Source organism: Anguilla anguilla, chromosome 2 (assembly GCF_013347855.1).
Source record: "Anguilla anguilla isolate fAngAng1 chromosome 2, fAngAng1.pri, whole genome shotgun sequence".
Classification (NCBI taxonomy): domain Eukaryota; kingdom Metazoa; phylum Chordata; class Actinopteri; order Anguilliformes; family Anguillidae; genus Anguilla; species Anguilla anguilla.
In genome coordinates, this window is record NC_049202.1 from 52,833,303 (window position 1) to 52,847,113 (window position 13,811).

At 38.6% G+C, this 13,811-nt stretch overlaps 1 protein-coding gene across 1 annotated transcript; it reads left to right on the top strand.

Annotated features, from left to right (window-relative positions):
* Positions 1-1,683: 1,683 nt before the first annotated feature.
* LOC118220736 (ras-related C3 botulinum toxin substrate 1) lies at positions 1,684-13,082 on the top strand. Its single transcript, XM_035404909.1, has 6 exons — positions 1,684-2,112; positions 8,173-8,244; positions 8,453-8,570; positions 10,345-10,407; positions 10,848-11,007; positions 11,260-13,082. Exons 1-6 carry the CDS (start codon positions 2,078-2,080, stop codon positions 11,388-11,390), a joined length of 579 nt encoding a protein of 192 aa, XP_035260800.1. The 5' UTR covers positions 1,684-2,077; the 3' UTR covers positions 11,391-13,082.
* The last annotated feature ends 729 nt before the right edge of the window (positions 13,083-13,811 follow it).

Here is a 13,811-nt window from a genome sequence, read left to right on the forward strand (position 1 = left end):
CATTTTCAGGAGTAAACCAAATTTCTAATTAACTGTTCATGCACACATATTGACATACATTCGCATTTTCTTATGGCACAATTTCCCCAGCGACCCTGCTCAGGATAAGCGGGTATAGATAATGGATGGATGGATGGATGGATGGATGGCATAATCTTTTTAATTCATTTGAAAACATTTTTTCTGTATCGTTTTTGCATATTTAGGGCATTTTCTCTGTTTCTATTCCTTTGGACACATAAGGCCTTTTCTTTGTTTCTATTCCTTTCATCACATAGGACCTTCTCTCTATATTTTCATTCTTGCCAAATCTGCCTCTGTGAATGACACATGGACATAAATGTACATCTGGAAAAAAAAGTTATTTTCAGTCATTTGGATTGATGGACATCACAGAGGCCAGTCAGGTTGCTATTTTATATGCTTGACAGAGACTACAACAAAAACAAGATGTGTATCTTACCCTCAGGGCAAATTTTAGTGGGTTTTTTACCTTTATTAAAAAACCTTTTATTAATATCTACCTTTTTGACACCCACGCAATCTGGAGAGTATTCAGCACAGTATTAATTCTGAATTTGTACACCCGAAGGGTCTCTGCCTCGTGATATAGGAATTAAAGATATCAGTGTTGAATTTTTGTAATTTAAATAGATGTATTGAGAAAAAAGGGACCAGTTAAATAAAATGGAAATTGAAAATTAAAATATGATGTAAACAGGGCAATAATAATGATACTTTAAAATATTAATATTGTTTCCTTGGAGGTCAACATAGAAAGACAGAACACATCAACCAAAAATTACCACACAAATAATTTTCATTTGAAATGCTTGTTTAAAAATTACTAGTTTGTTTCAAGTTTTACATGTAAGTGAGGCAAGTTATATACTGTATATATTATCATTTTAAATAAATGTGTAATAGTAAATTTTCAGTCACCGAATTTGCTCTTTGTTGCATTTGTTGAAGGAAGGAAGACCGTGCTGGTATTATGCTCTACCTCAGTTCCTGACTAGTAATCTAGTCCACCAGAGTTAGCATAACCTGAATCTGTCCTATAACACCAAAAGTACTCTCACTGGTTGTTCAGTTTAAAGGTTGCACCGATCAGCTAATATTATTCATGGTGAATTCAACACACTTGGTATTTATGTATACTATTGTTTGGACGACTATGTTGCTGAATTCGGGGGGAACGTTTGTCTGTATCTACAAAGTTGGATTACCTTGATTTTGTTTTTTTTTTTTGTTTTTTTAAGTCTTCAATCGTATTCCTATATGTTCCATAACAAGAAAATACCCTGAATAAATAAATAACAAATAGGAAAGGAGTCTGTCAAATTTAAGTACAGAAATCTAGTCTTCATATTTTGACAAAAAAAAGACATGAACTCTTCGTAAAATTTCATGTCTTTTTTGACAGAACTTCAAACAGGCAGTTCAAATATGAATTGCATTGTGATTGTTAGCACTTGTAAAAATGCAATGATAATATTTTCATACCAGTGTAAAAGTTACATAATATAACTGAAATATTATTTGATATTATAGTTTATTTTCAGGACGGTCAACACTGCTCAGCCGTAGATACTAACCTGAAAATCCACAACACACGCCACTGTGGAGCGCGTGGGCGTGCGCGCCCATGTTAGTTCCCTACATCCTTTAGGAGCAGGAGAGGCCGGAAATGACTACTCTGGAACACGGAGTTACAGTTTCCGTTGTCTCGCATAGTGTGAGCTTTCTTTAAAGCTTCGCATCAGAGTTTTTGGGTGGTGGCTGTTTGCTTCATGAAGTTCTGAGTTTCCAGTGATACACTAAACGGAATTCAGCGTGGGGATATTTATATAGGAGACCTCAAAAGACAGTTTAACCTTATTTGTATGCACTTGATAAAGGGTGCTACTTGTTTTTTTCTGTTTTGGAAGAGAATAGCGTTAACAGTTCACACAACAAAGAGTAGTCTAGCTTGGTAGTTCTGTAGCTAGCTAGCTTGCTAGATAGCCTACCATACATTATTAGCTAGTTAGCATTAGCTTAGTAGCTAAGAGGAGCGGCAAAGAGTTACGGATCGATGCAGGCCATAAAGTGTGTTGTTGTGGGAGACGGGTAAGTGCATAATGCATAGCCTAATAGTGCTAGTTATATGGCTACAATAATGTGAATCATGTTGCATGTTGTTTATTAAATGTCTAATTCGATTGTGTGGTTATTGACAAAACGGTGCAAACGCAGGAGTATACTAGCATTGCTTGCTAAGTTAACAAGCCAACGATTGCCAAGTTGTGATCCCGTACCCACATTCTTGACTTTTCTATATAGCTAGCTAGCTGCATTAGCTAACGTTAGTCTCACTGTATAACGTTTAGGCCATGGATCATATCCTTTCCGTTGTCCAGCCAAAGTAGCTTGGTCAGCTAACGTAGCTTGTTAACTGATTAGTCTAACTCTAATTTACCCGGTAACCGTAGAATTCTATTCATTCAGTTTGCTACAACTGTAATTTTATCGCCTACGTTATCAGCTAGCTAACCGGATTGTTCGCGTGCTAACTTGGTGAAACCGTTTAGTCATTTGAAAGAAGCAATATGCAAATTAATAGAAATGTCAAATTAGCTGCTACAAATAATCGTGTTTTTTTCCTTGTAGAAAAGTGTACTAATTACTGAGCTAGATAGATATCCACAGTAGTTCAGTGAATATAACGTTATGTTTGGTCTTTATCAGGTGTGTGTTTAAACAGCTTGCTAGACTAACTACAACATTTCTGTGTTAGAATGAAGAAAATGTTGAAAAGATTTCAAGGCAGTAGCTAGTCGCAAGGGACGTGTATCGCTTACTAATTTATAAATAATACTACGGGCATCTAAGTTAGCTAAGTAACTGTTAGCCTACTGTCTGTACAAGTATCTTGCCCGACATGGACTAAGCATTATTTCATATTAAATTTACTGTGTTTGCAAATGTAACGTTTAAGTTTTTTACTGCCAACTAAATTAAGACTTTTAAAATATTGTTGAAAAGGGCCACTCTCACTAACAAACAAACGCAGCAATTTGGCCATTTTCTCACGCATAGCTAATGTTAGCCTTTGCCTGTCCGATTATTAATTAGGGATGGGAAAATACAAGTCCCCAGGCGCCAACGGAGCACGTTTGTATGTAACCCCATTAATTTTGTGTGTATTTGACCTAACGAAAATACGGTAACGTTGATTAAAACGGAAACCTAAAGTTACGCTCCGTGCAGTATTTCGAATACAGATTTTGTTTTATTCTTGACTGTCATGACTAGGAAGAAGCATACTGCATTTGCATCAGGTTGCCTATTTGAAGTACACCGTAGTTAGCAAAGTCTGACAGTAATTAACGAGGAAGTTCATTGCTTGGATACCTTTTGGTTATGGTTGCAAAATACAGCAACTGAACCACAATATATTCTTAACGATAATTAGGATATAATTAGGTCTAACTGAAGACGAATAAAAGAAGCAATAATAGTGACAGAGCATTGCTTTATGCTTCTGTGGTGACCAGTTGTCTGGGCGTCAATTTAAAAACTATAGTTTGGATGGTTTTCAATTCAATGCCCATATCTGAGTATCTGTATATAATTGGTGCATACTAATCTGTAGTGCAGTATATATAGTTGTTGGCTGTCCCAGAATGCATAGACATGGATTTCCATGTTGAATCAAAATGCAGAACGGAACTGGATTGTTGTGTGGATGTTTGCCCTTCTTTTTTAAACCAGTACTTTTGAAGTATTTCTAAGGATTGCATCTGACTATAATCCTTCTCTCTTGATGAGTTCAAAGGGACAGTTTCAGCTGTAGGCACAGTGAGGAGTCTTCCTGAAGTGAATCTGCCGATAGGCCTAATAATGGAGAAACCAATATGGTTGTTCCCATAAAATTGTATCTGGTTTATGCCTCAGAGCTTTTTTTTCAGCGTTTGATGTTAGAAAAAAATATCCCCATTCCAGTTGGATATTTCAGCCCTGTTTCTCAGTCCATCTTACAGAATCATGACAGTCCCTGCATTAGTTTCTTGATGGGTTAGAAGGGAGCTGAGTGGGGGAAAGCTCTCTTGGAATGTGCCTGGGATATGTCTATTAATAGCAGCCAATGGGGCTCTGATCCCTCTAATCTCCAGCCTTTGGATATGTCTTTTCCCAGTCTTTCTGATTTCAGTGTGGTTCTTCATGGCAGTCTGGAAGCTGGTGTTCAAGAAGCAGTGGTTTTCCCTTCCATGTTGTCTGAAAAGGCACATGCGGCAGTTTTTCAGCTGTTTTACTTTCATTGTAGTTGGTTAAACAGTATTTAAGCGCAGCAGTAGTGTGTTCCCCCACATCTGTTTTCATTGTCACTCATACCCCAAGAGAGCAACTCCCTTCAGACTTCTGGGAAAGTGACTGTTCGTGGAATTTTTAATTCAGCTGAGAAGCACGACCAAATCTTATCTAACTTCACTTCACCCTTGTTTAGTTGTACTTGAGCTGAGTCGGTTGGTCAAGTAAGATCCTTTGATGGGATTTTTTATTCGTTATTATCTCTTTTTTGGTTTTTAGACTCTTTAGTATTTATTTATTTATCCCTAATGCTGCTGATTTTCCCCTTCCAGCTAAAGCATATCCAGATCCCCATAGATAATGTATCTCTCAGATTTTTACTTGCCAGCAGTATTTTAAAGCAGAATATTGAGCAGTTTAGTTAGATTACCATTCTCAGTGAAAGTACCCCAGCTGGGAATTTAACTTGCCAGTTTCGTTCGGAGACACAGCTGCTAAAACATAACACTGGCACTTAATTAGTAAGGTGAATGATAATGAATATCATTGCAATTCCTTTATAAATGTATGTTTAATACATTTTAGATATGTTGTAGTACAGTGTAAATTCTGTTTTCCTAACAAGGTATCAAATGTCAGACTGTTCTTAATTGCTTTGACCCTTCAGTCCTCATCCTGTCACCAAAGGGTATGTGACAAGGCCAGATTTGCAGTAATTACAGACCAGATCACACGTTTGGCCAAGTGCCTTTGCTGAGCATGGTTTACACTGAGGTTAGGGGTAATCTGATTCTGAAATGTGTACAGTAGCTTTTTTTGATCACGGCGTCCTGCTGCCAAATTATGACACTGGCTACATTTTACTGCAGCTTGGCCCCCGCCAAACTCAGGTGCTGGCTACATTGGCTAGATTACCCCGGTAACCATAATACTCTCAGGAGCACTCTTTCACCTGGCTTGCCCATTTTTGTGGTGTCGTGACGCAAGTCATGTACAGACTCAGGCGTCGGCTCTGTTGTCAGAGTGAGTGGGCCAAGCTCGTGACTCATAGACAGCCACTCATCATTACGGCCAGTGCATGGATCAGGTTACATAAGCAGTCTTGCTGTAATGACTGCCATGTGGACATACCGCTAATCTACCCAAGTGGAGTGGGTGATGACGGGAAGTATTTTTGTCTCATGTTTGTATATTAACTGTAAATCTACACTTTGACCCTAAGCCTTACATGGTCCTGATATAAATCTGGTGTTCAGAATGCAGGGTTTTTTTCATATATTATGCTCTAAATGCTTCTTAAAATTCCAGGAAGACAGTTTAGACATTTCTGGTGTTATCTTTGGGTCTTTTGGGCAAGCTAGTTACACTTCTGCGCTTGCATAAATTAATCGTTGAGAGGGTTTGTGGTGTATTCCCCTGCACATTAAGAATCTCTTAATTTCTATCATGGACCTCAGTGATTTCAGTCAAGCCTCAAATCCAGTATGACAGTGCTGGATGACTCGCCTCTCACCCAGCTCTCTAAACCAATCAGCTAGTACACACCCTGGTAAGCACTTAGTGATTCAGCCACTGACTGGGATGAGCTTTGTAACAGAGGTGTCACCTGATATTACAGTTGGTGTACAGTTTCCTCTTTGATCTTCTACACTGTAAATTGACATTGTGAAAACGATGATTCATAGTGTTCATGCTGCTTCCAATGGCTTTGAGCAGTGTTTTTTTATATGTAACACATTTACCTCTAGGTTCTTCTCAGTGTAGCCTTGGCTCAATCTAGGTTGGCTCCTACAATGCCGGCTGGGACTCCAGAAATGCATAACATGCTTGCTGTTTTTATGAATTATATTTTGTGGAGAAATTTCTAAAATAAGAAATGTAATTTCTACATATATAGAAGCATAAAACGGACATATCAAGGTTAGTTGCAGTAGGGTGCATCTGTTAGAAAAGTTGGCCATTTTTTCAACCCAGCTTGGCACTGTCCATCTGCAGTACATTAACCATTAACTGGATGGCTGAAGGACCACCAGGGTCCTGCAACATCCAAACCACTCCCTTTGGCTTGTGGTAGTTATTGAGCTCCCAATGTTAGTTAATGTTACAGTTTATACTACTACTGTACAGATTTTTATCCACATCTTCCTCCTAATGTGTTAAAACCAAAGAATGGGAATGACTATACTAACTCCTCTCTGGTTAAGCAGGTTGTCGATGCGTGCTGGCTCTACTTTTAATCAAGTCTTTCTTGGTTTAAAGTGTTGTGTTGGTTACTCTTATAGACGTTCTTTGTGATAACTTCATTACCAGCCTATGCAATAAACCAGATGTCAAGGACATGTCATGTAAAAAGCTTTTTGGGATGCATGAATCATTGGAAATGTGGATATGCACCCAGTTTTAATACAGTCTGTTAATGGGCCTTTTGTTTTATTTGCTCATGTCTTTTGTTTGATAGGGAACACCAGAATATAAAGATTTGACTGGAACTTGTGTGTATTGCTTGTTTGTGCAGTATTATTTAAATGCTAAGATTTGCATTGTACAGTGGATTAAATATAGTTTTTAATAGTCAGCAGGCTACACAAGTATGGTAAGGGTTAACTTCTGTTGGCTAGTAGTCTGTAAATGTCTTATTGTACTTGGACTTTGATTTTTACATGCCTTATCATAAGAAACTCATTGTTGCAGCAGCATGCTGTATCTTCAGATCATACAATGTAAATATGGGTCAGTGCTGGGGAAAATGCTGCCTAGCTTGACTTTATACTTTGTGCCAACATTCATCAGGTTAACTAGTTCCTGAAAATTGTCCTTTGCAGTGTTGGAATACAGAAGTCGAAACTGATGATCAGTAAGCTATGCTACAGGGGGTCCTCACTATACATTGACTCATTGTCAATTGAGTCGCGAGCGTAATGTGTTTAAAAAATAAATATATTTTTTATTGCGCATCAAGAGCACGCAGTCTCGGTTTGACATCATAAGGTGATGCTGGGTGCTGTGTGTCTGAGTCTCCCTCTCACGCCCACGCTTACTTTTTTTTAGTTCTGCCAGACAAAGCATATGTGAGAACTTTCAGTTTCATAGTACAGTGCTTTATTCTGTCGCTTTACGTTGCGAGATGAGTGTCAAATGTGGATCCGATGTTAAGGATGCACCTGTCCCCAAGAGGAAGTGATCTAGAGTTTAAGGATAATAGCATATTGTTGTTTAAGAACCTAGACTAGGAAAACTTAAAATAATTGTAAGAATACGGTAAGAATACCGTGTTACTGTTGGATGTGAGTGTGACTGTGTGTGCATGTGTTTGGAATAGCGTTCTGTGTCTCTGTTACACTCAGGCTCGCATTGTGTTTGAGGAACACCCTTCATATGTAGCTGAATGGACAGACTTACAGATCTACAGGCAGGGGTTGCGTGTGTGATGGGATGCCTTTGTTCCGGTTGACTGAAACGCTTCCCACCCTGAACGAGGCCCCAGCCAATGGCACAGTCCGGATGCAATAACTGAATTTGGGGCATATCAATTCATGAGAACTGTGTCCTGATCGGATGAGCCACACAGCAGCCCCAGAACAGAATGCAGTTTTTACAGTGTCAAGTTGTGTATGGAGGAAAACATCAGACCTTTTTATATTATAGGTCTAAAATTAGTAAGTGGATTTTTAATCCATCCTGAGGTAAAATAATTTGACACTTATATGAGACAATCTGATACACTGAGTAAAAAAAGTCATATTGCTTTAACTGAAGAGTTCCTGGCTTTCTGTTAAATAAAGCAGTTACAGTGGCAGTGTTAGTACCTAATGGATTTCAGTAATTAGTGCTGGAGATTTGTGAAAATGAGTTTGAAACTGTTCATTTCCTCTCTTCCAGGGCTGTGGGTAAAACATGCCTGCTGATCAGCTACACAACAAATGCTTTCCCTGGGGAGTACATTCCCACAGTGTAAGTCACAAACTCTGACTCAGATTCATGGCATTATTAATGAACAATATAACACTTTTCATTTGTTAGTTAAGAATTGTTACTTAGGCTTTGATTCCCTGTCCCGTTCTCAAATGATAAGTTTCACAGTGCGCTTGCAGATCTTTTTTAACAAATGCCTAGGTGTCTTGTTGTGTATTGTGAAACTCAACATTCCGACTCCTCTCAGGTTCGACAACTACTCTGCCAATGTGATGGTGGATGGAAAGCCAGTGAACCTGGGGCTCTGGGATACAGCTGGACAGGAAGACTATGACAGACTGCGCCCACTCTCCTACCCACAGACAGTAAGCTTCAGGGCTGAGTGGCTTCTTTTAGGCTACATTTGGTCTAGTGTAATTCCGCTTTCCGCCAAACATCGCCTTGGCAAAAGGCACATTTCTCTTTACGCAATCAGAAGTTATAATGGGGGAGGTATTTCTGGTGATGATGCATTTCACACAATTTCTGCGTATTCATCAAGGGCATGATTCATGAGGGTGTGTAACAATGACAGGGGCTTTTACTGATCTTCCATGATAGCCCAGTGTTGGGTACATGAGTAATCCATTTCCAAGAATTTGGGATATTTTTGGGATGTAAAGAAAAATTATGGCGTCATTAACCATAAATTTGTATTCCACATGATGAATATTGGCACATTGGTAATGACCTTTCTCAGAAATGCCCCGAAGACAACCTACCTTATTCACTCTGACATACTTCCTTATGTGACTAGTAGTTTGTTTCCAAGGGAGTCTTCTCTTTACAGTATAGTTGGAGACCACCTATCAAGTTGCGAAAGCCTCAGATCTCTCATACCCTTCCTCTGAATGTGACATGGAAATATAGAGGCAAATGTGCATTCAAAGCAAGATGGTTCTCTGTAGACCATAATTTTGTTGTGTGATGTGCCTTTCATAAAATCTTGGTTACACGATGAAGGATGCTGTCCACCAACTCTTCTTTTCTGTATTAACAACATTGTGCAGTGTGTTGTACAGTAGTTCAGTACTGGTGAGGGGGGAAGGGGGCTTCCCACTAACAATTGTTTTCCAGTGTTGATTTCTTATTTACAGATGATTCTATGCTATTTCTATAATGTTTTTCGACTCTGTGGTAAACAGTGAAGCTCTGTGGCCTCAGAGCTAAATATCTAACTCACATAAGGGTCTATAGAAGTGAAAGGTTTGCCTGTTTATCCAAGTCCACCAGCACAAACCCCACACTGTGTTCCATTATCCAGTAAGTGAAGTGAGAATGGTTAGTGTTTAGGTCAGCATTATGTTACGATGAATGAATGTACAATGTTCCAAGCAATTCCTAATATAATAGTAAGTACAGTACATTCAACGGGCCATTTGGGTTACAATTGCAGGCACAGTGCTGTCCTCCTCACATTCTGCAAATGTAGGTACATTAGCTTCAAAAACATTAATTTCACTGATTGCCCTTTGCACCACTCGATCCGTAAATGTTGACAAACCTGATGTACTGTAGTGAAGTACTGTTAATATCAAAATATTAACATGAACATTTTGGTTGCATTAAGAGCCAGAATGCCATTATGGAAACCTTGAGGTTGCAACCACAATGTTAATCTAAATAATTTGGTACGTTACTAATTGTATTAGACAATGTAGCTTGTAGTTTGTAGAGAATTTAATTGTCGAGCAGAGTCATTTTGTTTATGAATTCATATTTAAATGTCTTCAAAGGTGCATGCCATTTCTGAGTTCTGCATTTATGGAGATCAGTTGCTTTATTCAAATGATAGTGAAGGGGTTTGGTTGCTTGAGTTTGGCTTAAATGTTTTGTGCTCAATTCAAAATTAAGCTTGTAAATATGTGTGGTCTTAAAATATACTGGTCATTTTTATTACACTGATAAATATACATTTAACATTTTTTTTCATTTATTTATTTTTATAAACATCAAGAAATGTTAGGCTCTTTTTCCATAATGTAATTTTTGAATTGTTGCTACAACAGATGTACATGTGAGACAAACAGATTGACCTGATTTATGGTATAATTTGCCTTGGAGACATTTGTCGTAATGTTCGGATTTTCTTGTCTCTAGGACGTGTTCTTGATCTGCTTCTCCCTCGTGAGTCCCGCCTCATTTGAAAACGTCCGTGCCAAGGTGAGAACGAGCTATAATCTTTCCCTTCCTGACTTACTGTCAAGCAGATGTTTGGGGCTGTTGCCTGCTGTTCTGCTGTTAAGAGCAATGTTCCTCTTAGCTTCATGGTTTCATGGAGACAAACATGAAATTTGGATTAAACATTTGCTTTAAGCCAGCAGAAACGACATGCGTGTGTATACGGTGCATCAAGATTAGCTCCCAAACAAGGAAACTCCTGTGTCTTAGCCCTGAATTTAATCAGCAGCAGTGAAGTATCTATAGATTATTGAGATCAAAAGTCCCTTCCTCTTACCAGGAAGGGACTTTTTGCAAAAAACTTGTTAGCCCTCTTCTCAGTGATTTGTTGATAACCTTAATCTTGAACCAGTCACAGTAGTGTAAGCTAAAGGTGAACCCAGGGTAAAGCCATCTGACAGATGAGCCTCTTCCCTCTGCAGTGGTACCCAGAGGTCAGACACCATTGCCCCAACACTCCCATCATCCTTGTGGGCACCAAGCTGGATCTGAGAGATGACAAGGACACTATTGAGAAGCTGAAAGAGAAGAAGCTGACCCCTATCACCTACCCTCAGGGTCTGGCCATGGCTAAGGAGATTGGTTTGTGAATCCTCTTTTCTACTGCATGTACAGGGCTGCATCCAGTGGGTAGTTGTTTCATAAAGCTGTATAATTAAACACTAGGTACTGTACTGTGATCGATCCAAATGCAAAATATGCCATAAGAATGAAAGTCCCTCCAGCGTGCAGTAATTGGTTACTTACAATCTTTGAGCTTGTACGGTTTGCAGTGAAAAGTCAAAGTCTCGTCCTAATGGGTGACTTGTTTCCTGTTTCCTGCCTGTGCCACAGGAGCGGTAAAGTACCTGGAGTGCTCAGCCCTGACGCAGCGTGGCCTTAAGACGGTGTTTGATGAGGCCATCCGGGCGGTACTGTGCCCCCCGCCCGTCAAGAAGAAGAAGAGGAAGTGTCGGGTACTGTAAGCCTCGTGCGCTACGGGAAAAAATCTGCAATCTGAGCTCACCTGCTGGGGTGAAGGGGGAGGGAGAGGAGAGAAGAGGAAATGCCACAAAGCATGTACATTCAGTTATGCCATTCTCTCTCATGCATTGTAATTAGCACTACTTACAATTGATTTTATCATATGAGTGAAATCATACCGTTAGCTCTTGGAAGGAGGAAAACGTTAACCCGATTCTTTTCCCTACTTGCAAGACTAAAGAATTCCTGCTGCCTTCTGATTTGTACTTCGGTTTTTTACTTTTCTGAAACGGTGAACCAAGCATGTCCTTTCAGTTTCCTTTTCTTTCCACTCATCTTGAGAACCCATTTTGTTTGTTTACAATCTTCAATTGTATTGAATTGAGGTGTTGCCAAAATATGAACTCCAGATTACAAACATCATTGTAAAACTTCAGACACTAAATGCATTTTTATTTTTGTTCATGAGGTTTACGCCTACACAGCACAGAAACGGTTATTTGGTATCTTGAATAAAATGGTTGTATTGATAGAAAAAGATGTAATCACTCGACTTTTACAGATGTTGCAGTTGCAGAAAAGCTTTGAAGGATAAGTGTACATTATAGCCATGTTGAACAAGGGGGGATTCAGAGGAATCTTAATCAGAGTGGGTTAGATTAACTCTGAAATGCATTACCAATGCAAGAGGTGGTCAAACAAGAACGCAAATCTACACGCTACATCATCCTAACGAGAAATACTAAGAACAGTATAGCTAGCCTGTGTAAGTGAGACGTTAACAGTTCAGATTTTGTCCTCCTCTTTTTGAGCGAGCACACAGAATTTCAGGGAGGAGGCTCAAATGGTTCAGCCTTACACTGGAGCAGGTGTGTCTGTCATGATCTGCCACTCAACAGAAAAGGGGGGAGGTTCTTTATCCGCCCATGTTGCATTGACCCCTCCATTTAACCAATCTATGAAAGAATATAACAGAGGGAGCATTTATGTATATTACTGAAGACATTTTTATAAGTATTGTCTAAAGAGCCATCATTGTGTAACCCAGGCTTTTAGCTTCACATTGAGGATTGCTGCACCATGCATTTTACTTAATTTGGGCATTTGACATAATCCACTAATTCCACCATTCCCATCTTCCCATATTTTATGAACATAACAGTTCCAATCAGAGTAATTGTTTGTGTTCTGAGACTAAGCAATCAAATGTGAGCATTTAAAAGTTAAAGCAAATGCTAATTTTGGCTGCTTTAGCCATGTTGGTAACTACAAATCACTGTTTATTTTGTTATGTGAATTGGCTGTTTATTTTTCAAGTTATACATTACTGTATTTTTAAACTAACACTCAACGATGTATTGTTCATTACCTCTTGAAGTTATAACTGTTAACATTACCTTAATCCTATAGTTTTATGCAGATATTATGCAATATTGTACTTAAGTAGCTGACTGGTAAATTTTAGAATTGCAATGTTCATTTTTTCAACCTTTGAATCAAATGATCAAAAAGTGCGGGATTGAAGCTTAATCACATCTACTCATTTAGCAGTGTTGCAATGTGACCGTTTAAGCAGACATGATTATAAGGAGCTTTCATTTTTTCAGGCAATGGTGGTTTTTATTTTCCCACATAATGAAATGTATAGTAACCTTTGCTGAATTTAAAAAGCCAATAAATGCAATTAAAACTCATGATACTCTCTGAATATGTTATAGTTTTCATTTGGTATTTGTCATGGAAGCAGAATAACTGTGTCATTGTTTGCTTGACAATTAAAATTTCAGAAGAACCTCATAGAATCTGTCCTCTGCATTTCGCCAGTAATACCCAAGACTATCACAAAAGGACAAGGGTTTTGATTGGTTAAAATAGAACTCGTTTATGCAATGACTGAACAGTGTGAATCTGCACCAATGTTAAAAATGATTGAATCCATACAACTTATTGAGTAAAATCTGACCTCCAATACATTTAAATACATTTATACATTTAATACAAGCAAAAAATATCACATTTTGATAAAAACCTAAAACCATACTAAAGATCAAGACATGCAGCAGGTCCCTGGACATTTTATTTAACCTATGTGATCTGGGCAACTTTGACATCAGTAGACTGTCAACTGTAAATTTTTTTGCTCCATACTTTGGTTTCTGTATCTTGTGCAGTATATTCATTCTAGCCAACTACCTGTTTACTGATCTTGAAACTCCAGCTAAAGATGTCATGAGTGCCCCTAACATGCCATACAAATGTTACAAAGGGCCAGAACCAGACAAATAGGGAATTCCTAGCATTACAGTCATATTCCCATCTTACAAGAAGGCTGTTTTTACATGAATCAATAAGAGGATGTTTGTTGTCCTGTTGAAATGGTAGTAGTTTACCCAAGGGAAGGGCAACACCTGAGGGCCTAGGAT

What these genes read in the sequence shown, in the direction of transcription:
- LOC118220736 (XM_035404909.1), top strand. Translation starts at nt 2,078, where the DNA reads ATGCAGGCCATAAAGTGTGTTGTTGTGGGAGACGG. An exon ending in GGGGAGTACATTCCCACAGT is followed by an intron (nt 8,245 to 8,452) that starts GTAAGTCACAAA and finishes GACTCCTCTCAG; the next exon opens with GTTCGACAACTACTCTGCCA. An exon ending in CACTCTCCTACCCACAGACA is followed by an intron (nt 8,571 to 10,344) that starts GTAAGCTTCAGG and finishes TCTTGTCTCTAG; the next exon opens with GACGTGTTCTTGATCTGCTT.